The following is a 24045-nucleotide window of genomic DNA, read 5'->3' on the forward strand; positions in this document are numbered from 1 at the left end:
CCCCCCATCCTGAGGGTGGTCACCGTTGAGTCCATTCCTGAGCAGGGAAGCCAGCAGAGAAGGGGAGGAGCTGGAGTTTGGGACGTGGGAGGCTGCGCAGGTAGAAGGGCACAGGAAGGTGGCGGAACTCTCCTGGCAGCCTCCAGCGTAGTCTCTGACACCTCTCCGGTGTGAGCAGGCAGGCAGGCAGGGAGAGGCTTTTGTTTGTGGAACACAGAGGCGTCCAGGTGCAGAAGGAGGGTTGAATGTGTAGTTCCTCGTTATTCACGCTCCGATGTCCCTGCAGCCATCACTAGCACTAGTTTTCTCTCCAGCTGCTGAGATGGGGGTCACCTGATGTCATTTCCACTGCGGTCTCTCAGCACCCTCAGCCCTTCAGGGACAAGGCATTTCAGTTTCCCTTGCCCCACGGAAAGCACCTTTGTTCCTATAATGCAGCCAGTAACTTAGTTACATGTCCACTGCTGAGGTTCCTTTAAGATCTTCATCTTGAAATAACTTGCATATTTTAAAAACAGAGTTAATTTTTATTTCAGGTTTTTATCGTGAAAAATGGATCTATGTCCATAAAGAAAGCACAAAAGAAGTAAGTATTTTATTATAAATAGGAGCCTATCCCGCATAGCCTCTGTTGAATATGTAATGTCACCTTAAAGAAGTTATTGTTTTTGAATATCAGGTTTGTGATTCACATTCTGATAGGTGTGTATATGTGAGTAGCGTCTGAAGCGATGATCACAGTTGTGTGCGTGTGCATAGGTATGACTGTGGGTTGTGAATGTGTGCATGTGCACATATGTGGGTGTGTTTGTAGTGCATATTCTACCTGAATGTGTGTGTTGTGTGTGCATATATGCATTGTGTGTTGTGTATGTTTTGTCATGCATCTGATATATGGGATGTGGGGTGTGTGTGTATATATATATATATATGTGATGTGTGGTGTGTGCAGATGTGTGGTGTGTGCATATGTGTGGTATTTGTGGTATTTGCTCTGCATATTTGTTTCGTGTGCATGCGTGGTGTGTGTGTGTCTGCGCACACACTGCATGATCCCCTGTACATCTCTGAACCCACGGTGGTTATTTCAGACCAGGTTGTGAGGTATATTCTGTTGGTGGGAGCCATGGCTACAGGTGAGGATGCTCCTTGCTCTGATGTGTGTGTGTTGGAGTGAGGGTGACCATTGAGCCCCTCATTTTGTGTGGAGACTGACTCCTATGGAATTGCTCTCGACTGGAGCAGCAGAGCAGTTGGAATGCTTGCCAGCCTTTGATTTCCAGGTCAGCAAAGCTTCCTTAAGAGCCATCAAGCCCTCATTAGCTTCCAGCTCCGTTTCCTTTCTCTCTCCTTAGTGCCAAGGAAGCCTGGCCCTTATTTACCCCTCTCAAAACTTTGCATTTGCTTCCACTCACAGCAGTTGGGGAAAGTAATTCGGGGAGGAATTATTTAACATGGTAAAAGTTAGGATAAGTTAAGTGTCCTGGAAGTGTTAACAGTGGATATCTTTAAACTAGCCCAGCAGCCTAGAAACTTAGGGATTAGATTCTGAGAAAGAAAACTATTGACCTATTTGGTGGTGGTTAGTATTGTTAAATGGGTATAACATGACTCTAGTTCTTAACACGTACTCTGGGACGCCATGGGAAGATTGACAGAATCTAACCTTGTTTTGTACAAAACAAGGTGTGGAGCTTGTAAAAGACGATTCAGTATTTCACCTTCTGTGTGTTACTGCACAAATCACAACTAGAATTTGTCTTCAGGCAACAGGGATGTCCAGGAGTCCTTGGTTAGTGTCTAATGAGCTTGGGATTGCTCAGGACTGGCACTGGAAGCTAATAGGTCCTCATCCCCCCACACACCTTCCTACTTATACCTGGTATACACCCGCGTGGCCTGCAAAGGCAAGCACACTTGTGTGGTTCACTCTGAACCAGACCCATTCCTGTTGTGGGATGATAGCTGTCTGGAAGAGGTGTCTGCACCAACATTTAGAATTTCATTCATTCAAAAAAGAAGAAATTAAGACTGTAAGCTGGGATGTATCTGATGTATTAGGTTGCAGTCTGTATCTGTTTATGCTTGGCTTCACCATACAATGGAAATGCTCTAGGAAAGCATTCTGCACAAGAGGTGCTCAGTGGACACGTATGTTGACTGTTTCAGATAAGCGTGGGGTTGGTCTCTGCACACATTAGGACTATCCTTGGCGTGGACACACAACCAGGAGTGCCTCCAAGGCCGTATCTGAGACCAGCAGACATTCTGCTGCCCCAGCTGCCCCCAGTCCAGCCCCACTGGCCTGTTTGGAATCTGGGGAGTCATCTGTCACTTTTTATAGTTCCTGTCATTGTCCTCCAGTTTACATGTCCCCACAACTCTGAATTACAACCCTACTTATAGACATTAGGTATTTGAAACAAAGGTGGAGTTCAGAAGCACTGCTGAGCCTCAAGTGAGTTCTGCAGACTGGGGAGTACAAGGTGCTCCATTAAGGGAGGTCTGCAGGGTAGGATAGTACTCTTCAGTTAGACCTTTGACCTCATTACCAGCACCCATACCCCTGTCTTGGAAACTTGCCATCCTCAGGTCCACCACATGCCTTCAGACCTCTCACCCACAGCCAGGGGGCCCTCGGAGCCTTGCGCCTTGTGACTGAGCCTCCTGGTGCATGGTGTGTAGGAGTTTGGGACCCACCTTACCATAGCACACTCCCAGCCCTGGGCAGTGCAGACCCCCTGCAGGGGAATCCTTCTCTAGCATGTGCAATGCCAGCATCCTTGGGCCTACTTGTATCTGCCCTACCTGTCCATAGCAGAAGAAGACAGCCAGGGGCTGGGATTGTGGCTCAGTGGTAGAGCGCTTGCCTAACAGTGTGAGGCACTGGGTTCGATTCTCATTACTGCATATAAATGGATAACATTTTTAAAAAATTTAAAAAAGAAGCCACTGAGGGATTCTGTAAATACATATGGAAGAAATCTTCTGTATGAAAGCAGATGTACTTTGCATCAACTTTAAAACATGTCCACCTGGCCAGGCAGCCATTGATTGTTGACTGTGCTGACCACTGACTAATCTCACTCCACTGCTTTTCAGAGGCACGGCTACTGCACTCTAGGGGAGGCGTTCAACCGCCTGGACTTCTCCAGTGCCATCCAGGATATCCGGAGGTTTACATACGTGGTCAAAGTAAGTTTTCTATTTCAAAAATAGCTTTGCTAAGTCTGGGATGCGGCTCAGTGGGAGAGCACTTGCCTAGCGTACACTAGGCCCTGGGTTCAATCCCAGTACTATAGAAGGAGAAAAAAAAAATGCTTTGATGATTCTTTCATACCTGTTTTGAAGATGATGAATATGAGTACCCAAGATGCTTCTTGCAGCTGCAGTGGTCTTCCCACTGGCTGTAGGAGGCATATTCAGGAAGGAACACAGGAGTCAGGGACCTCCCTCCCGCAGGCTATCCCTGCCACCCTGGGCTCTGAGTTCCCAGGGGCCACACCTTAGCTTTAGTTACTGGGAAAGCAGGCTTTCTCCAGCACGTCCTGCTATGCCTGCAGATGGGTCATGAGGCAGGACATCAGAGACGGTGTGTTTGGTCGAGCCTCTAACCCTTCTTTGCTATGCATGATTGTATTTTCCCCTTTGGTCTTACTGTAGGTAGAGTTGGTCACTCTTGCCTTCATTCAGACTTTTCAACCCTGGGAATCACTCCCCAGTCTTTTTAGCCCTGAGATCTCGTCCCTGTCTCCCAGTTTCTCAGATCTGTTCAGTAATGAGGTTGGAAACCTAGAAAGACACCGTGGGCCAAGGCATCTGGTATTATGAGGTTTTAAAGACATTTCACCTCTCTGCTGAGGATGGCTTAGTAGCCTCAGCCTCCTTGGCTGTGCGTGTGAGGATGCAGAGGCCGAGCACCTGTGGAGGACCGCTCAGGGGAGCGGCTCCACTCCTCTGCTAAGGGACCTCAAAGTGATTGAGCCTCCTTGTGCCTGGTGTGTGGGAGTTTGGGACCCACCTTAAGGGCTGCTGCTACTCCCTCGTCTTCTGGCTTCTCTTGAGGTGGCGGTGGGCAAGGACTAGGCTGCACATAGTAGGTCCTTCACCATCAGGACGCAGGGTGAGAAGACAAGGACAGAAACCAAATCTCGCTGTCCTGGCACCAGGAGACGTGGTTGACACTTCATTTCCCATGATTCTGTAAACTGATAGAAAGCAGTGGCTCCTCAGTCGTCAGAAGACGTTTGAAAACCGTGTCGGTCAACATAAGTCTTGAAAGATGCCGACCTTAACGCTTGTGTGGACATTGCTCCGCGGGCCGCCACAGGGACAAGTCAAGGGCTGATGTGTTGTTGTCATGCTGCGTTCGGAGCCCTGCTGTGTCACAGAGTCCTCAAACACAGTAGGCATTTCCTATTCCTGAGTGGGAGAAGAGCAGACCAGTCACCTTTCCCACGGCTTGTTGTAAGGTGCTCCACTGACTTTTGCCACTGTTAAGGGTTCTCTGAAGTTTGGCTTAAAGTATGCACTGGCTAGTAGGACATTCTAAAGTTGTCAAAAATTTTTGCCAAGTACAAGTACCTTCTCTTTTCAAGAATACTTGTTTCTTAGAAAGCATGGAGCATATTATTTCTCCTTTTAAGAAAATTCTTCACAAAAGGATGTCCTCCCATCTTCCAAGTTAGCAGAATTTCTTATGCAGAAAAGGATGCATTTATATATTTTGAAAACCTTTATTAAGTGGTTGATTTGTGATTGAAAGTAGCCTGTTTGATTAACTCCAGGTATTTATATAATTTTCTCCCTTAACAAACATGCTAGGGGCTAGGGTTGTGGCTCAGTGGCAGAGTGCTTGCCTAGCATGTGTGAGGCACTGGGTTGCATCCTCAGCATCACATATAAATAAATAAAAAATAAAGGTACATCAACAACTAACAAAAGTAAAATAAAAATTAAAAAACAAAACATGCTGGATGAAAGTACATGAGCAAAATGTGTTAATGCTCCTAAGGACAAGTTTTGTCAAAGAGGAAGGACAGTGAGAGACCAGCCTTGGGGCCTCCTGTGGGAGTCAGCTTCACTTGAAGGGAGCACCTCTCTTCTGACGTGGGCGTCTGACCTCAACTGAAGTGAATCTGACCATGTAGCTCTGGTGCTTTCAAGAAAATTTGGGCATAATTGACAATGATGGGGGTAGGCTGGGCTTGGTTCATCAAGTGAGGGCTGACAAAAGCTTGTCTTCAGTGGATCCTAAGCTCCATTTGAGATGGGAATCGCCTTGAGACCGTTTGCAAGTGCTGTACCCTCTTGCTTTTGTTTAACTCAGCAACTTTATCCTCTCAGCAAGGTGACTTGTGGATCATGCCTAATGCAGCAACTCAGGATGCTTTTACAAAATTAGAACATAAGTTAGAAAGTAGTTGGCTTGGGGGGAAGTAACACTCTGTCTTTCTGCCAGTGCCATAAGTCTGTGGACAAGGCGAGTCCCGTCTGGATTGTAAGTGAATGAAGGGTGGTCCAGGAGGGAGCTCTGCTAGAGCACCTGAGGGCTGTGTCGTAGGCGGGAGCCTGTGGAGGTCTGCAGGTAGCTGCTGAGGCTCTGGCCAGCAGCCCTCGAAACCACAAACTGCACACTGGTTCAGAGAGTCAGCAGCCCCAAGGACCACAGGTTCTGTTCATTTTGAGCTAGAGACAGTGAAAATGACCTCAAAATCAAATGAGCAAACTTCATGCCATGGGAGGTTATGGAGAGCTACAGGGCAGCCAGCCAGGAGGTGGGGAGCCCTGAAGCCGACCTGCTACACTGGCTCCACCCATCGCAGCTGTGACTTTGGGCTGTTCTTTCTCTCTGCATCTTTTTCTGTTATCCATGCATCAGGGATGATGGTGACCACTGCCTCACAGGCATCATGAGAATCAAGGGCCATCAAATCAAGGACTTCAAGTGATGCCTCTGTGATTGCAGCTCAGTTCATGCTCACGTGGGAATCTGGTGAGTCCAGAAGTCAGATTGGAGCACAGCTGCTTTGCTCTGCCCAGTGCACATGGTGCTGTGAGACGGACTTAGAAATAAGACAGAGCTGAGGCTGGCTGCCCTCCTCCACCCTCTAATGCCCAGGGGGTCAGAAGCCATGGTTTTGTTTGGCCTTACTGAATTTGAGCTTCATGATCAACAGAGACTGGCCTCTTTGATATGATCACATTTTCCTCTGTGGCCATTTTCTTTTTTTTTTTTTTAAATTTTTTAGTTGTTGATGGACTTTTTTATTTTATTTTTTTTAAGAGAGAGAGAGAGAGAGAGAGAGAATTTTAATATTTATTTTTTAGTTTTCGGCGGACACAACATCTTTGTTTGTATGTGGTGCTGAGGATCGAACCCGGGCCGCACGCATGCCAGGCGAGCGCGCTACCGCTTGAGCCACATCCCCAGCCCCCTCTGTGGCCATTTTCACAGATGGTTCTCATAAATATTCTGACATATGAAGTAATACAAATTCTCTATTTGAAGGATATAACTTTTACTATTTAAGATATAATTTTTGGTGATTAATTTTTGGTGATTACTTAGTTTTTCTGTGTCCTTGTTTAAAATTGTCAAATTTTAAGAGATAAATAAAAATCTTCCACAATATTTTTGTTTTAAACAAGATTTTCAAAATGCGAAAAAAATTTGCTTTAGAGCTATATCGAAACTTAGGATTGTTATATTTTCTTTGTAAATTGTGTCTTTTGCCCTTTTATCTTAACTGTCACTTTGCCCGGGATCATCTTAGTTTGCAGATGCTGGTGTTGGCCCAGGTGGGTCCGTGAGTGAGCCCTCCGGGGTGACCAGTCTAAGCCTTGTGCGAATGACTTTGGCATCTTTCTGAAGCATTTTTCAGGCCTAATACTGGAAAGTGTCATTTGTGTTGGAGGTGGGGGTCGTCATCTCCTGGGACACCTGCTACTGTCCCTGCAGGCTCCTCCCCTGGAGCTCAATTGTAACTCGCACTGTTCCCCGGGGACTGAGGACACCAAGGGGTGGCTCGTGGAGTCGATCTGTTGATATTTGGCATTTGGTGGTAAGAAGGTTTGAGTGTGATTCTCCCTATTTCGGTGTTTGGCGTGCTGCTCTGCTCATCCTCTGGCTATCCGGGTAATAGGAGAGTCCTCCTCCTTGCGTGCCACATGAGAGGTGGCCTGGAGCTGGCTTGAAAGGAGGCAGGCATCCTAGGCAGGAGATGGAAATGATCTTGACCTTAGAAGCCCCGCCTGCTGCAGGACCTCCCTTCTGCGCCCTCACTGGTCTTACGGTGAGACACAGGGTATGATGACTTTCTTTTCTCTTTCCTTTGAGGAACAGGAGCTGTTTGTGTTCTGGTCTGTTTCCTTCATGTCCTCAGATTGAATGTGTGTGGGATGGCTTTTGGGTGTTGGAGGCTCCACTTCAGTCCAGAATTCAGAATGGACAAGACGTCCATTGTCGTGCAGATCTTAAGTTCCTTCTGTCAACCCTGCTTTATTAGCAGCAGAGCTAATAACCTATATATAGAACTGAATCCTGTCTCTGAACTGGCTCTCCACTGAGGCCGGGCCTTACAGTGCCGATTATGCCAAGGGATAGACAAGGACCTAGTTTGCAGTGTGACTCTGAACTGAGAAGAGAGGAGGGCTGGCGTGTGTTTCAGTGGTGTAGTGCTTGCCTAGGATGTGTAGGCCCTGGGCTCCATCCTCAGCACACCACAGCAAGTGCACAAAAGCATACACATACTGAAAGCTTCGGCACAGGACTGAGTTTCAGCCCTGGCTTCTCAGCTTCACTGGGTTCATGCCTGACCTGTCCTCTGGTCGAAGCCCTGGCTCTGCTTCTGTGTCATTTCAGCACAGAGTTCTCCCATAGAAACACATGGAAGCTGCAGAATGTTTGTTCAGAAGATGACCATGGGACTGTTGTATTTATAATGTTGTTTGTAGGCTGTGTGAGTTAGCATTTTCTTCTCTCTCTCTGGAAATAAAATCCCCCAAGAAGAAGGAAGGGATGACAAATTCCATTTTCCAAGAAATAGACAGATGCAGTTCGTGGACTTTGTGAGATGCGTAAGGCCTCCCACACAGCCAGTACTGGTAGAAATACCATAGGCAGACTGAGCAAATGTGCTTGGGTGGCAGAGACTCACCACCCGCTGCTGCATGAGGAGCCCTGGGTACTGGACCCGGCCACAGTAAGAGCAGAGGCTAGTGTGAGGCTAGCTGCGAAGGGCTTCTCCAGCCAGTCATATCAGAGATGGGCTCCAGGGTTGTCCACACATGCAGCCATGCAGCAGGGAGCCTGACATAGGTGAGCTTGGCAGCTGCCCTGCTTCTCTTCCTGGAGTGTCCTGCAGAACAGGGCCCAGGAGATTCTGCCTACCCAGAAGCAGACATAAGAGAGAAGATAGCTTTTACCACATGATCATTCTCTGAAGAAAATATGGAAAGAGCAGCTAAATGAACACCAGAAAAATATATCCATGAAGCAGGGTGGATGCCGTAACCACATCTCAACATGATGGAGGACCAGAAACCAGCCAGTGAGGCAGTTCTGCAAAGGCAGGCTCAGGACAGAAGCTGAAGAAAGATGTGAGCACCACCAAGGAGGTGAGGGGAGAGGCAGGTGAGCCTGCAGAAAAAGTCAGAGGCACTGGGGGACTGGAGAAGCCCAGGGGGGTAGAGGTGAAAGCTTCGCAGACCATCAGAACGGAGCCACATGGTCGTCTCGGGACGAAGAGGCTCAGCACAGCTGCAGAGGACACGAGGGGTGGTGGGTGCCCTCCCCAGATCCTCAGAGAGCAGCACTGGAGGGAAGGCTTGGCCCTCTTCCCCATGGCAGAGCAGACCCAGGCAGGTGGCTTGTGTGTGAGTCGGCTGCTCTCCACCCAGGTGCTAGGCCCTAAGGCAAAGCAAGGGACTTGCTGCAGGGAAACAAACCAGAGTCCTCACAGAGTGGGAAGAATGGGCCCTCAGACTGCTCCTTCTTCGTTAGGCAATGGAGAAGTCCTTGCCAGATCCTCGTGGACTCTGTGTCTAAACAGCATTTTGTTTGGAGGCTGCAGACAGGAGCACTGACCACATAGGAACACAGATAATATTGTTTTTGAGTAGATTTAGAAAACTTTAATTGTCACATAATAATTGAACAAATTTGTGAGGTACAGTGTTCTGGCCACATAGTTTATAACTAGCTTGTCCATTTCCTCACACATTCATTATTTCTTTGTGGCAAGTACATTCAAGATCACTCTGCTGGTTTTGAGATCCATGGTGTTGTTGTTAAGGGCATTCACCCTACTCTGCTTGTCAACACCAGGGCTCCTCCTGTCCAGCTGTAGTGTGGCACAGGTCAGCCGAGCCTCTGCTAACCCTCCCGAGCTCCTGCTCACACTGTGGTACTGTCTTCTGTGAGAATAGCTGTTGAAGATTCCACATGAGAGAGACTGTGTCTGGCTTATTTCACATAACACAATCATTTCCATTTCTATCGGTGTTGTCTCCAAAGGCTGCATTTGTACACTGATTTTTATCCTGCACCTTCCTGAATTTGATGATTAGTTCTAGTAGTATTTTGGCAGTCAGACCTTGTCATCTGCCAACGGTGACAGTTTGACTTCCTCTGGTCCAGTTCGGATGCCCTGGCTAGGATTTCCAGGATTGTATTGACTGACAGTGCACAGTGGGCATCTGGTCCCCTCCAGACTAGAGAATTCTCAGCTGCCCCTCCAGGATGCTGGTAGCTGGGGGCGTGTGCTGTGTGCCTTCCGTCCCTCTTGTGTCAATGGTTTTTGTCCTGAAGGATGTTGACTTCCATCAGATGCTCTGTCCAAGCAACCTTGTGGATTTTGCCCTGGATGAGTCGTGTGCATGTTTCCTGACTGCTTCCCTGACCATCATGGTGAGTCGTCTTGACATGCTGCTGGCCCCGGTTGCTAGAGTTCTGTGGGCCTTTGTCCCCCAGGATGCTGGCTGTGGTGTTCTGTTGTGTTCTGGCCTGATTTCGGCACCAGGCCATGCTGGCCTCCGAGAATGCATTAGAATAATCCCTCCCCTCCTAGGTGTAGTCTGAGAAGAAATGCAGTTAGTTCTTCAAGTGCTTGGCAGAACCCAGCAGTGGAGCTGGGTAGTCCTGGACTTTTCTGGGACAGGGATTTTACTCCGTGCTCAGGCTTGTTACTCACCGTTGATCTGTACAGGTTTTCTGTTTCCTGCTGATTCAATCTTCGTAAGTTGTGTGCTTCAGGAGTTTCCTCTGGAAGGTAGTGTAGAAGGATCTGTCTGAAACGGTCACAGCTCCTGTTTTTAGTCCAGACCTTGGCAATCATGAGCATTTTTGAGGAAACTAACTTCAACCAATCAAGAGATGGCTAGGAAAGCAGTGGCAACAGAAGTGGACATCAGCAGTGGCCCAGTGCACTAACTGTGGCCGGGAGGTGACATGCAAGGACCAGGGTGCAGGACAGAAGTGAATGTCCTAGACCCTGGCAGGGAAGAGGTGGTGCAGCTTGCAGCACCAGGTGGGGGGAGGGCCACAGGGCAAGGGGGAGGGGCAAGAGAATGTCAGCTTTACCCTGAGTTTTTGGAAACCACTGGGGCTGAGACATGCTGTCGGGGTTCAGGAGGGTGAGAGAGCAGTGCTGGGGACCACTGGGGCTGAGACGTGCTGTCGCGAGGTTCAGGAGGGTGAGAGAGCAGTGCTGGGGACCACTGGGGCTGAGACATGCTGTCGCGAGGTTCAGGAGGGTGAGAGAGCAGTGCTGGGGACCACTGGGGCTGAGACGTGCTGTCGAGGTTCAGGAGGGTGAGAGAGCAGTGCTGGGGACCACTGGGGCTGAGACGTGCCGTCGGGGTTCAGGAGGGTGAGAGAGCAGTGCTGGGGACCGCTGGGGCTGAGACGTGCCGTCGGGGTTCAGGAGGGTGAGAGAGCAGTGCTGGGGACCACTGGGGCTGAGACGTGCTGTCGAGGTTCAGGAGGGTGAGAGAGCAGTGCTGGGGACCACTGGGGCTGAGACGTGCCGTCGGGGTTCAGGAGGGTGAGAGAGCAGTGCTGGGGACCGCTGGGACTGAGACGTGCCGTCGAGGTTCAGGAGGGTGAGAGAGCAGTGCTGGGGACCGCTGGGGCTGAGACGTGCCGTCGGGGTTCAGGAGGGTGAGAGAGCAGTGCTGGGGACCACTGGGACTGAGACGTGCCGTCGGGGTTCAGGAGGGTGAGAGAGCAGTGCTGGGGACCACTGGGGCTGAGACGTGCTGTCGGGGTTCAGGAGGGTGAGAGAGCAGTGCTGGGGACCGCTGGGGCTGAGACGTGCCGTCGGGGTTCAGGAGGGTGAGAGAGCAGTGCTGGGGACCACTGGGGCTGAGACGTGCCGTCGGGGTTCAGGAGGGTGAGAGAGCAGTGCTGGGGACCGCTGGGACTGAGACGTGCCGTCGGGGTTCGGGAGGGTGAGAGAGCAGTGCTGGGGACCGCTGGGGCTGAGACGTGCCGTCGGGGTTCAGGAGGGTGAGAGAGCAGTGCTGGGGACCGCTGGGACTGAGACGTGCTGTCGAGGTTCAGGAGGGTGAGAGAGCAGTGCTGGGGACCACTGGGGCTGAGACGTGCTGTCGGGGTTCAGGAGGGTGAGAGAGCAGTGCTGGGTTAAATTACAAAAGTAACTTCTGGGCTGAATACACAAACTTCTCTAAGTTCTAAAGGAAAATGAGGACTTTCTTTAAAAGTTACCAAACAAAAATATGTCATACAAATAAGGCCAAACCCACGTTGAATCAGTAAAGATAGGCTGGTTAGGCCAGAGGTGTCCAGATAGAACCAGAAAGCGGAGCGGCTCCAGGCTGTGCCAGAGCAGCACACCTAAAGGCAGACTCTTGGGGGAGGGCCGTTGGCTCAAACCAGGAGGAGAGGTATCGAAGAAAAGCACCTCAGCTTTGTGAGGCCAGAGGGCAGGCAGAGGTGGAGTGAGGCTTGCACCTTGCAGATCCCAAGTGGTCCTCACTGTGGGGCCCTCGATGTTCTGCCAGTGTTGCTGAAAGAGCTGGAGCATGGCATGGCTTCTGTCTTTCCGTTTCCAAAGGGAAGGGCCTGTTGACTTTCTGATTGTGTGGTCAGCAAACAGCCGTGACTCTGGGTGTGAAATAGCATCACAGTGGGTCTGATCAGGACAGGCACACCCACATCCCCATCCTGTAGCCTCTTGTTGAGCACCCGCACAGGCCTGGAGGGCAGAAGGCATCCTGCACAATGGCCTTCCTGGAGTGTTCCCAGGGTAAGACAGGTGATAGCCATTTCCTATATGGATGCAGACTGCCCAGGGCTGGCCAGCAGCCTTGGTCCAGGTGTCTCCTTCTGCACTGTGCCTTGTCATCATACTTGTGTTCCATGTCACATGGATTTGAAGATGCTTAGCTTTCTTTTCCCTCTCTCCTTAGCTATTGCAGCTGATTGCAAAATCCCAGTTAACTTCATTGAGTGGTGTTGCACAGAAGAATTACTTCAACATTCTGGATAAAATTGTTCAGAAGGGTAAGACACTCACTGATGTTTCCAATAATCTGAATCCTCATTAGAAATTTAGGGCAAGAAGAGATTTTTCTTTTCTCTTTCCCCAGTATTTATGTAGTGAAAAACAACAATACAGACACATGACAGCGTCAGACAGGAAGGCAGGTTGTCCCTGAAGTCCCAGAGTTCTTTCGGTGCCGGTTTTCTTTCTGAAGTCTCTCTTGGCACCCCAGAGAACCAGTCTCCCAGTTCTACAGAGCCACTGTGCCTTCTCATGGTCAGCCAGCTACACTGTACTTGGCTGATTGGCTCCACAAACAGCAAGATGGTGGTTCATTCACTCTGGCCAATAATTCTATAATAATATTCTTTTAAATTTAATGAGCTTGCTTTTGTTATTGTAGCAGCAGTCAGTAGAGGGAACTTTAAATTTTATACCATTAGTTTAGTGCACATGTAAAACTTAAATATTCTCTTTATGACAAGTACAAAAAAAGTGTATACTGACCATTTTAAAGGCAAAATTGTAGCTCCACCTGAAGATTTGCTGATAAAATGTAAAATTTTTAAAAATCTCGTTATACTTGGGATATCTCAAAAATGAAGCCAGTTTAGGCTGTAATAAAGTTACACACTTGTTTTTTTATTGTGGTAAAATACATCTGACGTTTACCACTCTAACCATTGTTAAGTGTGCAGTTCGGCAGCATTGCGTGCATCACCACCATCCATCTCAAGAACATCTTCGCTGCCCAGTTGAATTCTGTCCCCATGGAACACCATTTCTGGCCCCTGGCATCCACACTCTGTGTTCTGATATGATTCTGATTGTTGATACTTCATGGTGTTTACTCAGTTTCCCCAAACTAGGGCAGTGAGTCAGATTAGAAATATTAAAGATATGAGAAATAAGTGAAACAGCTGGATCCAATGGGGACCAGCTCTGATGAGACTGGATCTAACAAAGAACAAGAGTCTGTATTTCATTTTCATAGGTAGGAACATCAAAGTGTGTCAGTGTGACCAGCTTCTTGAGGAAAATAGGATGAAGATGGGAAAAATAAGTTGTTTGGGGCTTGGCAGGTTACACCCATCTCCTCTACCTCTGGGCAGCTGTGATTTGAAATTAAGCCTTTCTGAACTAGTGAGTTCCATGGCAAACATAGAAGGAATCAACTTGCAAATGGGCATTCCCCAGGCACCCTTGCACTCCGAGTTTCCAAGAGCAGTGAGTGTTTCACTGTCCAGGGCCTCACATAGTTCAAAGCAATGACTTGTCACCTGCCCACAACAGTGCACCATCTTTGTCCTTGCGAGGCTTGCATTCACTCCACACAGGGTCTTCTGGGCTCGTGGTGTGGCGGCACCTCTGCTTAAGGCTGATACTGCATCCTGAGGATGGTCAGTAGACACCTGGGTGTGAGCCTAGACCAGGGTACAGTGTGGTTCATTACGTCAGCCCGTCACTTTGTGTTCCTTTTCCAGTGCTCTGTGACCACCAGAACCCTCGCCTGATCAAGAACCTCCTGCAGGACCTGAGCTCCACCCTCTGCACCCTCATTAGAGGGGTAGGGAAGTCAGTGTTGGTGGGCAACATCAACATTTGGATTTGCCGTTTAGAAACCGTCCTTAACTGGCAACAACAACTACAGAACCTTCAGATGACGAAGGTATGAGTGTCTTTCTTCTTTTAAATATTGTTTAATTGACACGTAATAACTATATGCACTTATGTACAGAGTGGCACTTAGTGTGTCCAGTGCAATGATCACGATCATGTCAGGGTAATTGGCGTAGCTGTCCCCTCAGTGCCATTTCTTTGAGTTGGGAAAATTCTCAAAATTCTCTGTTATCTGCTTTGAAATATTCAATTAGTTATTGTCAATCATCATTATCCTCCAGTGCCACAGAACATGAGCCATGACCCTCCCATTCAGCAGCACCTGGACCTGTTACCTCCTATTCCATCCTCCTTCCCACCTGGCAACCACTCTTCCTCTGTTCTGTGGATCAGCTTTAGCTTCCATAAATGAAAAGGCGTGGTGCTTGTCCTTCTGGGCCTGACTTATTTCACTTAACATAGTATGTTCTAGTTCCATCCATTTTGCTGCAAATGACAGGATTCTATTATCTTTGGGGCTGAATAGTGTCCCACTGTGTGTATACATTTTCTTTATTCATCCATCAGTGGGCACCAGGGTTGATACATATCATAGCTATTGCAAATGACGCTGCAGAGGATGTGCCGGGCAGGAGTTTCCCCACCCCATGGGCTTGGGTTCCTTTGGATGTGTAGCCCATGGTGGAGTGACTGGATCACACTGAAGGTCTGTTTGAGGTTTGAGGGACCTACACGCTGTTCTCCATATGGCTGTACTAATTGGCACTCCTGTCAACCAGGTCTCAAGTCCTCCTTCCTCCACATCCTCTCCAGATAATAACAGCCATTAGGACTGTGGTGAGGGGTATTTCCTGAGGATCAGTGACGCTGCATGTTTTCATGCAACTGTGCCATTTCTGTGTCCTCTCTTGAGACATGTTGTTTCAGTTAGTTGACCTATTTTTAACTGGATTTTTTGGAGTTTCCTGTGTGTTCCAGAAATTAACTCCTTGCTGGATGAGCAAGCTGCAACACTTCTCCCATTCTGCACGTCTTACTTCATGGGATGGGCTGCTCCTTGCTGTGGTCTCCCTTGCTGTGTAGGAGCTTTGAGTTGATAAGCCTGATTTGCCATTTCTTGCTTTTGTTGCCTGTGCTTTTGGAGCTGGCAGCAAGCGCACTGTCTCACTGTCTAGAGCGCGACAGAGGTGTGTGCTGGTGTGTGCTGGCTGGGCTTGGTGGTGGTCTCCGGGTGGCACTGATCTGGAGCGTTCGATAGCTTCTCACTGTGCTGGCTTCAGGCCACCCAGAGGTCAGCTGGTCCATAGAACTCCTCCATGTGGCAGAACTGGCTCCAGGGTGCTTGTCGGGACTGCAGGCTTTCCCAGCAGAGGTCTCCCAGCCCAGGGGCCGGCAGCACCTGCACTAGGGGCTGCTGAGGACCTGATAATGCAGGTGCATGGGGTACTAGGGAATGGGCCTTACTGGCTCTGAAGCAGGCAAGAGGGGAGAGAACAGTACGCTGGTGCCCGGGCCTTGCCTGTGGGTGGGGTGGGAGCAGGCCAGGACCCTGAGGTGGCAGGCACTGTCCAGGCCAACTGATGTTGGTGCCAGTCCTCCATGACATAAAGGGGCCTGTGACTGTAGGGCTTCCAGAGGTGGGATTGGTGACATTCACTGCAGCCCAGGCCCATCCCACAGCCCAAAGGGTGTTGCTCCTTGGTCAGTCTGGCCTAGTCAGCAGAGGGCTCTGCCTGCCACAGCAGTGTCCAGGAGGCCTCCCTGCCTCACCTGCAAATGGCCTGCATATTTATAGGTACAGTGGGGCCCTTAAGCTGGACCTGGGAACAGGTGCTACGTGCCCTTGGCTCTGAACCTCACTGCTCCAGGAGTCTCTCTGTTGCTTTGTGCCTAATCTTCATGGCGTTGGCAGTAGGACAGACTCAGAAAGTGCCACTGTTTGGGTCTGCTTAGACGCACCTGCCTCCTGTGGGACTCTGCCCTGTGCTGGGCAGCAGGGACGGGAATGGCTTCCGCTGAGCCCCAGCACTTGGCTCGTCAGTGGCAAGGGATGCTCGCCCATTCTTGGACGACAGCCAGGGTGGGGCTGCTGCCGCCACCCTGGTCCCATCAGCTGAGAAGACAGAAACAGACCACAGGGTCCTGTCGGGAATGTCAGGGCACAGTGTCCTCCTGCAGAGGATGATGGCAGGAACACTGCACTCCCAGAAATCTAGTGATTTCCTGAACCAAACCCCAAAGTTAGTTCCTCCTGCAAAACCAGATGGTCAGTGTCCACTTCTGCAGGAGTATGGGAAGAGTGCCAGCGGTCTTCACAGTAGAGTGCAGTGACCAGTGGGGATGAGAGAATCAGGAAGCACAACCAGAAGCTGCCGATATGCCACAGACCCAGGCATCATCTCAGGACATTAGGAAGAAGTACTTCCAGAGAGGGTGTGGTACACCACGGTACACAGCTGGACCAAGGCCCAAAGAGCCCAGGGGGTGAGCCCAAACCCCACTAATCACCTGGTCAGCCTCACAGTGGAGCTGAGCTGGCCCACCACCCAGGCTTCATGTTACCCCGGCCTCTGCCTTTCTGCATCCCCTCAAGTGCAGGCACAGCATGCTTGTGCTCAAGCTGCATGAAGGGAGGACATGGCTTTGCGCGCGCGCGCGCGCGCGCGCGCGTGTGTGTGTGTGTGTGTACTCACATAGGGCTGGCAGCCAGAGGGGCACCTTGGGCTTATGGGGTGAGCACAGAAGGGGAGCATATGGAGGCAGATGGCTGTAGGTAACGGCAGAGTCCACTGCAGACGCACTGAGTGGGCCTTGCTGTGTGATGTAACACGCAGCCATATCACCAAACCCCTATGCCTCAGACATCAGGCTGCACCCACACACACACAGACAAGTTCTGCTTCTAGTTATATCTTAATACAGAAAAGTAAAACAATAGCTAAAATCATGCTGAAGGGGCCTGTGAAGACACTGTCTCTGAAACACGTTCTGGTCACATTAACGCTTCCCCCGTTTGGAGCCCACTTCTCCTGGGCATGCCCTGAAACAGCCGGTGAAACTCTCAGCTCTGAACGTGAGCATAGAGCTGGTGTGTGGAGTGTGTGGCCTTCTGGCACCAGTCCTGCCCCAGGTCGCTGTGTGGGAGCTCAGTGGTGTGGCCCACCGTCCTTGGAGGGCTTGTGCCTCCACCTTCTCAGGCATCACTGGGGTACATCTGTGCTTTTGTGTGACGACAGCTGCTGCTGCCTCAACGAGATGCTGTCCATGTTTCCTTCCAGCAGGTGAATGATGGCCTCACCCTCAGCGACCTGCCATTACACACGCTGAGCAACATCCTCCACCGCTTCTCAGACGGGTGGGATGTCGTCACCCTGGGCCAGGTGACGCCCACCCTGTACGTGCTCAGCGAGGACAGGCAACTGTGGAAGAAGCTGTGTCAGTACCATTTTGCTGAAAAGCAGGTGGGTGTGTGCATGACACACTTGGCTGCAGAGGCCCGTGTGCCCTGCCAGGTCTGTCCTGGCCACTAGAGAGAGGGGCTGAGGCTCCAGTTCTGAGCATCAGGGTGATCAGGCTGAATTTTCCATATTAAAAAGAACCATGATTTTGAAAATCACCCAGAAACAACTAGCACAGCCACAGCATGTTCTCTGTCCCACTTGTTGGTGACAAGTTCCCCAGGGTCCCCTTATCTAACGAGCTAATCTCCAGCTCTGTGTCCTGGAAAAGCCTCACAGCTCTGGGAGGCCTGGCTTCCTGTCCCCACTCACAGCTCTCACCCGAGAGTCCCCAGGCACAGACATGTGTTCAGGGCAGCCTGCTTAGGGCCTTCCCCATCCACGGCCAAGTCCTGCTGGACTGCTTCAGAGCCTCTGCAGAGCTGACTCTGCACACAGGGGAGGGCAGATGACACCCTGTGCAGCTCATCAGACATCACTCCAATTAAGTACTGTGAGCACTGGGTGTGTGCAGGTGTGGGACGGAACATGCGCTTTCAGGGCCAGGCGTAGCTTAGTAACAGACCCTGGAAAAGAAGCAGACATATTAGAAATGTGTGCACAGGGCGCAGGTGGGAAGCATCCTCATGGTGAAACCAACAGAAGTGAGCTTGGACCGGTCATCTCAAGTGACCAACAGGCTTGACTTGAGCTTCTGATGTGGGTGAGGGATTCAGAGTCAGAAAACATGGGCGAGTGGGCTGCTCCCCTTGTGCACGGGTGGGCACCGTGCTGGTAGAAGAGGGGGCAACTGAGCTTGCTTTTATTCCAGGAGACTGCTGTTTACAGCTGGGTATGTCAGGACTCCCCTTTACTTTTCAAGCTGCCCTGGTTCCGTCTCGATGAGAAGCACATTTCCTCACAGACTCCATCATCATTTGCAGAGTCCCCAGAAACAGGGACCCAGCTCGAGTATGGCATAAAGCACTGCTCTTAGGAGCAAGGCACAGAGTGAGGGCATTGTGGTGTGCACGGACGGCAGGCTCTGCCATCTGTGGCCGTGGGTGCACCTTGGGCTTCTGTGGGCACCACGGAAGAGCTCGTCTCTTTTCCCACAACCAAAAGAGTGTAGCGTTCCTTTATGATGCTGTTGCTTTGTGTGGCTGTCCCTGCCACGAGTGTGGGGTCAAGCATCATCACCCCATGTCTGCTTTCTGTCCCTGGACATCCGTGTTCTGGACATCCCTGTTCTGGACATCTAGCTTCTTACCCTCAGCTCATGCGGTCCTACAAACCGAGCTTCTGTCCTTCTGTGGACACCCCGGTGTTTTTGTCCACTCCTCACTGGGGGACGCTGGCTTTGCGCCACCTGTGCTGTTACAGTTGCTCACCTCCAGGTTTGTGGACATGCTCCCCTTCTCTAGGGTGTGTTACTAGGGGTGGAGCTGCTGGCCAGGTGTGGCTGCGTTTGGCCTGGGGAACCGGCTAGTTGTCTCCGTACTCGACTCCCGGCAGGGGCGTTAGGGTCCCACACTTGTGGGGTGTGAGGGGTGTTGTGCCCTGTGTCCCTGGCTGGCTGGGCACCTCTTTATTTTTTTCATTCTATTGCCTATTCTTACATGGGGCTGTCTTTGTATTGAATTGTGTTCTTGATGTGTTCTGCATACAAGTCCCTTGCCAGTTCCGGGTCATCAAACCCGTCGCACAGCTGCAGTGGTATCAGTATACAGGTATCCCACCATTGACTTGTCCCTTATTGGTGTAATCCAAGTAAGTTTAATTTCAAATAATTGTTTTGTGAACTCTGCTGCCTTTTAAAAATAGCTTTATATTGTTTTGGAAATCATTTGCCAATTCTCAACAGAATTTTGTTTGTTTAGTTTTGTAGACATTTGATTCTTTCAGAAAAAGGACATGTAGAATGGAAGTTGATGTATTTCACACTTCAGAAGTATTACCCAACCAAGGAGCAGTATGGAGACACCTTGCATTTTTGCCGGCACTGCAGCATCCTCTTCTGGAAGGTAATCATTTAAGTGTCTCCTGGAATGTGAGGGCTGTAATGCAGCAAAACAGATCATTCATCTGTATTTTAAGTGGAAAGGTAAGAATAAAATGGAGAACGCTGTCTGTGGCATGTTTCACCAGCCCTGTTGAGTCAGCCTGTTGAAAACAGATGCCGTGTCCTCTCCCCATGGATGTCAGTGACAGGAGAAAGAGCAGAGGTGGCTCCTGAACGTTGTTACTTATCAGCAAGGCTTTGGTGAAAAACTTAGGCACATCATCTGCTCATCTACAGCACCCACTGTGTCAGAAGAGCAGAGCTGGAGCCCTTCACCTGTGCCCACTGTGGTCTTAGACTTGGTGCCCGCTCTCTGATGACATGCTTTCTGTCTGCAGGGAACAGCCCTGCAGGCCCTTCGGTGGCATGACGTGTTTTCTTGGCTGGTTACTGTCTCATCCTGGAATGCGTTTCGGTGGTGAACCTGGCATTTGATGGTGTGGATGTTGGGGCTTCAGTGGGGAAAAGGTGTGCAAACTACGGAGGCCTGACGCTGATGGCAGTGCCGGTCCTGACCCCGCTGCCCACCCACTGCCCAGGGCCCCTGCCCAACTGTTTCCAGGCTGGGCGAGGGTTGGCCTCTCCTGGGAACAGGTGTCTGGCTCCCCGTCTCTGAATTGAGGGCAGCTGCAGATCCTGTTTTGACTGGGTCACAGGCAAGCTCTAGAGTGTTTGGAAAGAGACAGCTGCTTTCACTGCAGACTCCACTGGTGATGCTCTGGCTTGTTATGGTGGTCCACCGCTGAGTGGACCATGTGAGGGGCCTGTTGTAAAGAGCAGGGAATGTCCTGTGTCCTGATGTCTTGGGTGGTCCCAGCAGAGCACATGGCTCCGATCCCTCCCCCTCATGGGCACAGGCACCTGCCGGTGCCCTGGCCTGAAAGGAGAGGACTTGTGCAGCAGCTCTCACCCTGCTTTGACTCCTTACCTGGTGGGAGCCAGGCCAGGCCCAGGGGATGCTCTGAGTTGCTCACACTACTGAGAACGCAGCTCCCACCCAGTCACAGCTGGTGGCAGTCGGTGCGTCTAGTTTGAACTGATGCTGATAAGGGTTGCTTGTCTCTTTTCTCCTGAGCATATTACTTGATTTTATAGAAACGATGAAAGTAATGATGATTCTATACGTGGAAATAACTTTTCATGGTATAGAAACCTTTCAGTTTGGTGAAGACATCAACATTCTTACAAGAATATGTAAGAATATTGGAGCTCGCCCTATCTGCTAAGTAGTTAATAAAGAAACACATACTTTCTCGTGAGTTTCTGTGGTTATGTCAGTGAAAGAGGTGCTGCTTAGGTTTCCTGAGTCAGAACACTCGGCAAGGTGCCTGTGGGCTCCAGGAACAGAGCTGTGGCCAGAGCCTGAGGTGAGGCAGGCTTGACCTGTCCAGCACCCAGGTCTGGGAACATCTCCTATGAGCACTCTGACCAGCCGCCCCTACTCATGAGCAGGGAGAATGTGGGAACCCTCCGGAGGGGCTAGGAGCGCAGGGCTGGGGCCTGTGGGGAGCAGCAGGCTTGCTGGTCCTCCTGGTAGAGGCTGAACGAGACACTTGGAGGTCCAGATCCACACACCCGTTATCTAGCATGGAGGAGTAGACCCTCGGGGAAAAGGAGGAATGAAGGACTTTCCCAAATGTCCCTTGCACACTGAAACATGAGCCTTGCTTTGTGTTTCTCGGTGAACAGTTGTGAAGATTTAGCACAGGGGCCTTGTGAGTTCTCAGTCTTGGGACACAGATACTCTATTTCCTTTTAATTCTCTCAAACTATCTTCAGTTGTATGGGATTCGGGGTGTCGGGTGGTTCCTGTCTTTTCGTACTTTGCATTGCCCTAGTTACCATTTTTATTTTCATAAGTAATCTGCACAGCCCTGAATGACCACGTGCAGCTCTTCCTAACCCATCTTTCCTTCTCCTCTCTGCTGCCTCCCGCGGGCTTTTCTGCGTGCTAAGGACTACCATCTCGCTTGGCTCCTGAAGGTACTGCCTGTCTCCACTGCGCTGCGCGTGCCTTCTCCTCGCCCTGCCTGGCAACAGCCTTGCTCAGGTTCCTGCCCTCAGGAAAGCTGGAGACCATCCATAAAAACACACTCGGTTCCGGGGGGCTGGAGAGCCCAGTGCTGCCCCACGCGGCCTTGCCAAGAGGGCGTCTGCTTCTTCACAGGCTTGCTTTTCTTCTCTCACTTCTGAACTACAATTCTGTCTCCTTGGCCGTGGGCAGCACCGGGCAGCACACCCTGGGTTCTCTCCATCCTTCCTGACTAAGGGCTCCAGGTGGGCAGAGGCCAGCCACTCCCCTGGCCTGTGCCCAGTAGAGGGATCCCAATTGCAAGGTCTGCATGGGCCAGGAGGAGGTGGGAGGGAGTGGGCAGGGAGACCAGCAGCCCCCGCACTGGTAGCTCCTCACACTCAGGGTAGCACTGGTGTCCTGCTCCACTGCAGGCCTCAGGAATCCACCAAGGAGGTACCATGACACCACTGGGTGAGGTCAGGGTCCCCTTTGCCAAGTGCTGGTGTCTTCTCTGCAGCTGTGACTGACAGTGGTAGTGGCAAGTTCCTAACCCAGCTCCTCTCCCCACAGGACTCAGGTCACCCCTGCACTGCGGCTGACCCGGACAGCTGCTTCACGCCCGTGTCCCCACAGCACTTCATCGATCTCTTCAAATTCTAAAGGCAGCCCTCACCCTGCTGGGCCGTCAGATGTGAGCACCGCGCATTCTGCGCTTAGCTGGTGGAGTGTTCTCGTGACCAAAACCAGGACGGTTCTGCTACTGGCCGTATCTGGAGGCCCACACTTCTGGAAAGAACTGGAAAGAACATGAAAACTGCCACTCCGGGCTGTGCAGCAGGAATGGTGGTGTACGTTTCTGTCTTTGAAGGAGTCAGGAGACCCAAGAAAATCATTTCTGTTCTTCCTTTTAAACTTCTTTTCTTCTAAGCATCTTAAAATTTGCAATTTTGTATATTTATAAATCAGATCAAAAAGATTTTTGGTTCTAAACTCTACATTCTGTGCTAAATAGATATGAATGACCAAGAATATGCTTCTGGGGTGTCAAGTGACAGTTTTCCATGGACATCTTCCACCCCACAGGGGAAGAGGGGAGAACACTGATCCTTGTAAATTTACATTATAAGAAAAAATAAATATCACACACAGTTACTTTCACAAAAGCATTGGCGATGCCAGGTAAGTCCTCCAGTATCAGAGGGACCCAGGGAAGCACTGAGCATGTTCCATCAGCGGGGCGGGGCGTGGATTGTGCGGACTGTCCCTAGCCTTGCTGGGGGAGCCAAGCCCAGGAGAAGGCCTCTGCCAAGAAGGGCAGCAGCACAACGTGAAGACGGCCGCCACAGGAGCACAGTGGCCTCGTGTGTCCTGGGGTGGCTTTGCCAGTGTGCATCCGACTGAAGACGATGCCAATTGATGTCATTCACATCAGTCTAAAGAGTTTTATTTTAAAATAAAGCATGTCGATTTTAGGAAATTTTGAAAATGAAGGTATGTAAAAAAATAAATATCACCCCTAATTCCATAATGCAAATACAAGTAAGTCTCAGCAGCTGCTGTGTGGAACTGCACCACTGTCCACTCATCTCTGCGTGGGGTGAGAGACCTTGGCAAGTCATTTCTTTAAAATGTCCTTTCCCCTGGGCACAGTTGCACACACCTGCAATCCCAGCTACTCAGGAGCCAAGAGCCCACCTCAAAATATCAGGGAAATAGCTCAGTGGTACAGCACTTGCCTAGCATGTATGAGGCGCTGTATTCAATCCCCAGCACCACAAAAACAACCAAAAGTAAGTAAATAAACAAAAGACTAAGCGTGTTAAAACTTGTGAATAGGCATAACATATTCTGGATCTTCGGTCCTTCATTCTGTGCTGAGCTGACATAAAAGCTCAAGCACAGTTTCCTGACGTCAGATGACAGGTTCCCTCCAGATGGATGCAGACCGTCAGCCCCTGTGTGTAGACCCAGAGGAGAGCTTTTCATGAAATCATAAACACCCTGGCTGCTGCAGCCAGAAGCCTCCTCCTGTGTCATTCGAAGCCCTGGCTGCTGTGAAGGTCAGCAGTGGGTAGCCTCTGAGCCTGCATGGGGCAATCCACAGCAGGACCAAGGTGACCAGCGCATCTCCAGCTGTCCTCTTTCAGAGACATGCTGGGCTGCGGGCGGCACTGTGCTCTCTGTGTTTTCTCTTGGGTGCTGTCTTGTTCGTATGGTTTTTTTCTTGAAAGGTTGTAATTTATTACAGTGCTGTTCAGCTGTGCTGAGGAACCACTACATCTGCATTTAACTTGCATGAATTGAGCAGTTTCTCGCAGAGAAAAGTGTACTGTCCTGTAGGGATCCACTCTTCAGCTCTTCCTGGGACAGGAGAGGCCTCCCTGGCGTATGTAGGGATCCACTCTT

The 24045-nt window shown here is 50.4% G+C and overlaps 1 protein-coding gene across 10 annotated transcripts in view; it reads left to right on the forward strand.

The window, feature by feature from the left end:
- Window positions 1-23116, forward strand: part of Fbxo25 (F-box protein 25) — a 52500-nt gene extending 29384 nt beyond the window's left edge. For 3 of the 10 annotated variants that reach the window (XM_021732494.3, XM_078030702.1, XM_078030703.1), the window contains exons 4-11: window positions 537-586; window positions 3103-3195; window positions 12433-12526; window positions 13991-14175; window positions 17405-17587; window positions 19444-19587; window positions 21582-21608; window positions 22210-22802. In XM_021732494.3, coding sequence (XP_021588169.1) covers window positions 537-586; window positions 3103-3195; window positions 12433-12526; window positions 13991-14175; window positions 17405-17587; window positions 19444-19587; window positions 21582-21608; window positions 22210-22299 — 866 coding nt within the window. In that variant the 3' untranslated portion in view covers window positions 22300-22802. Of the gene's footprint in view, window positions 1-536; window positions 587-3102; window positions 3196-12432; window positions 12527-13990; window positions 14176-17404; window positions 17588-19443; window positions 19588-19963; window positions 20094-21581; window positions 21609-22209 lie in introns of all 10 variants that reach the window. The other 7 variants (XR_013430132.1, XM_078030705.1, XM_040291896.2 and 4 more) reach the window with 7 other exon arrangements.
- Window positions 23117-24045: the final 929 nt, after the last annotated feature.

This window comes from Ictidomys tridecemlineatus, chromosome 14 (genome assembly GCF_052094955.1).
Source record: "Ictidomys tridecemlineatus isolate mIctTri1 chromosome 14, mIctTri1.hap1, whole genome shotgun sequence".
Lineage (NCBI taxonomy): Eukaryota > Metazoa > Chordata > Mammalia > Rodentia > Sciuridae > Ictidomys > Ictidomys tridecemlineatus.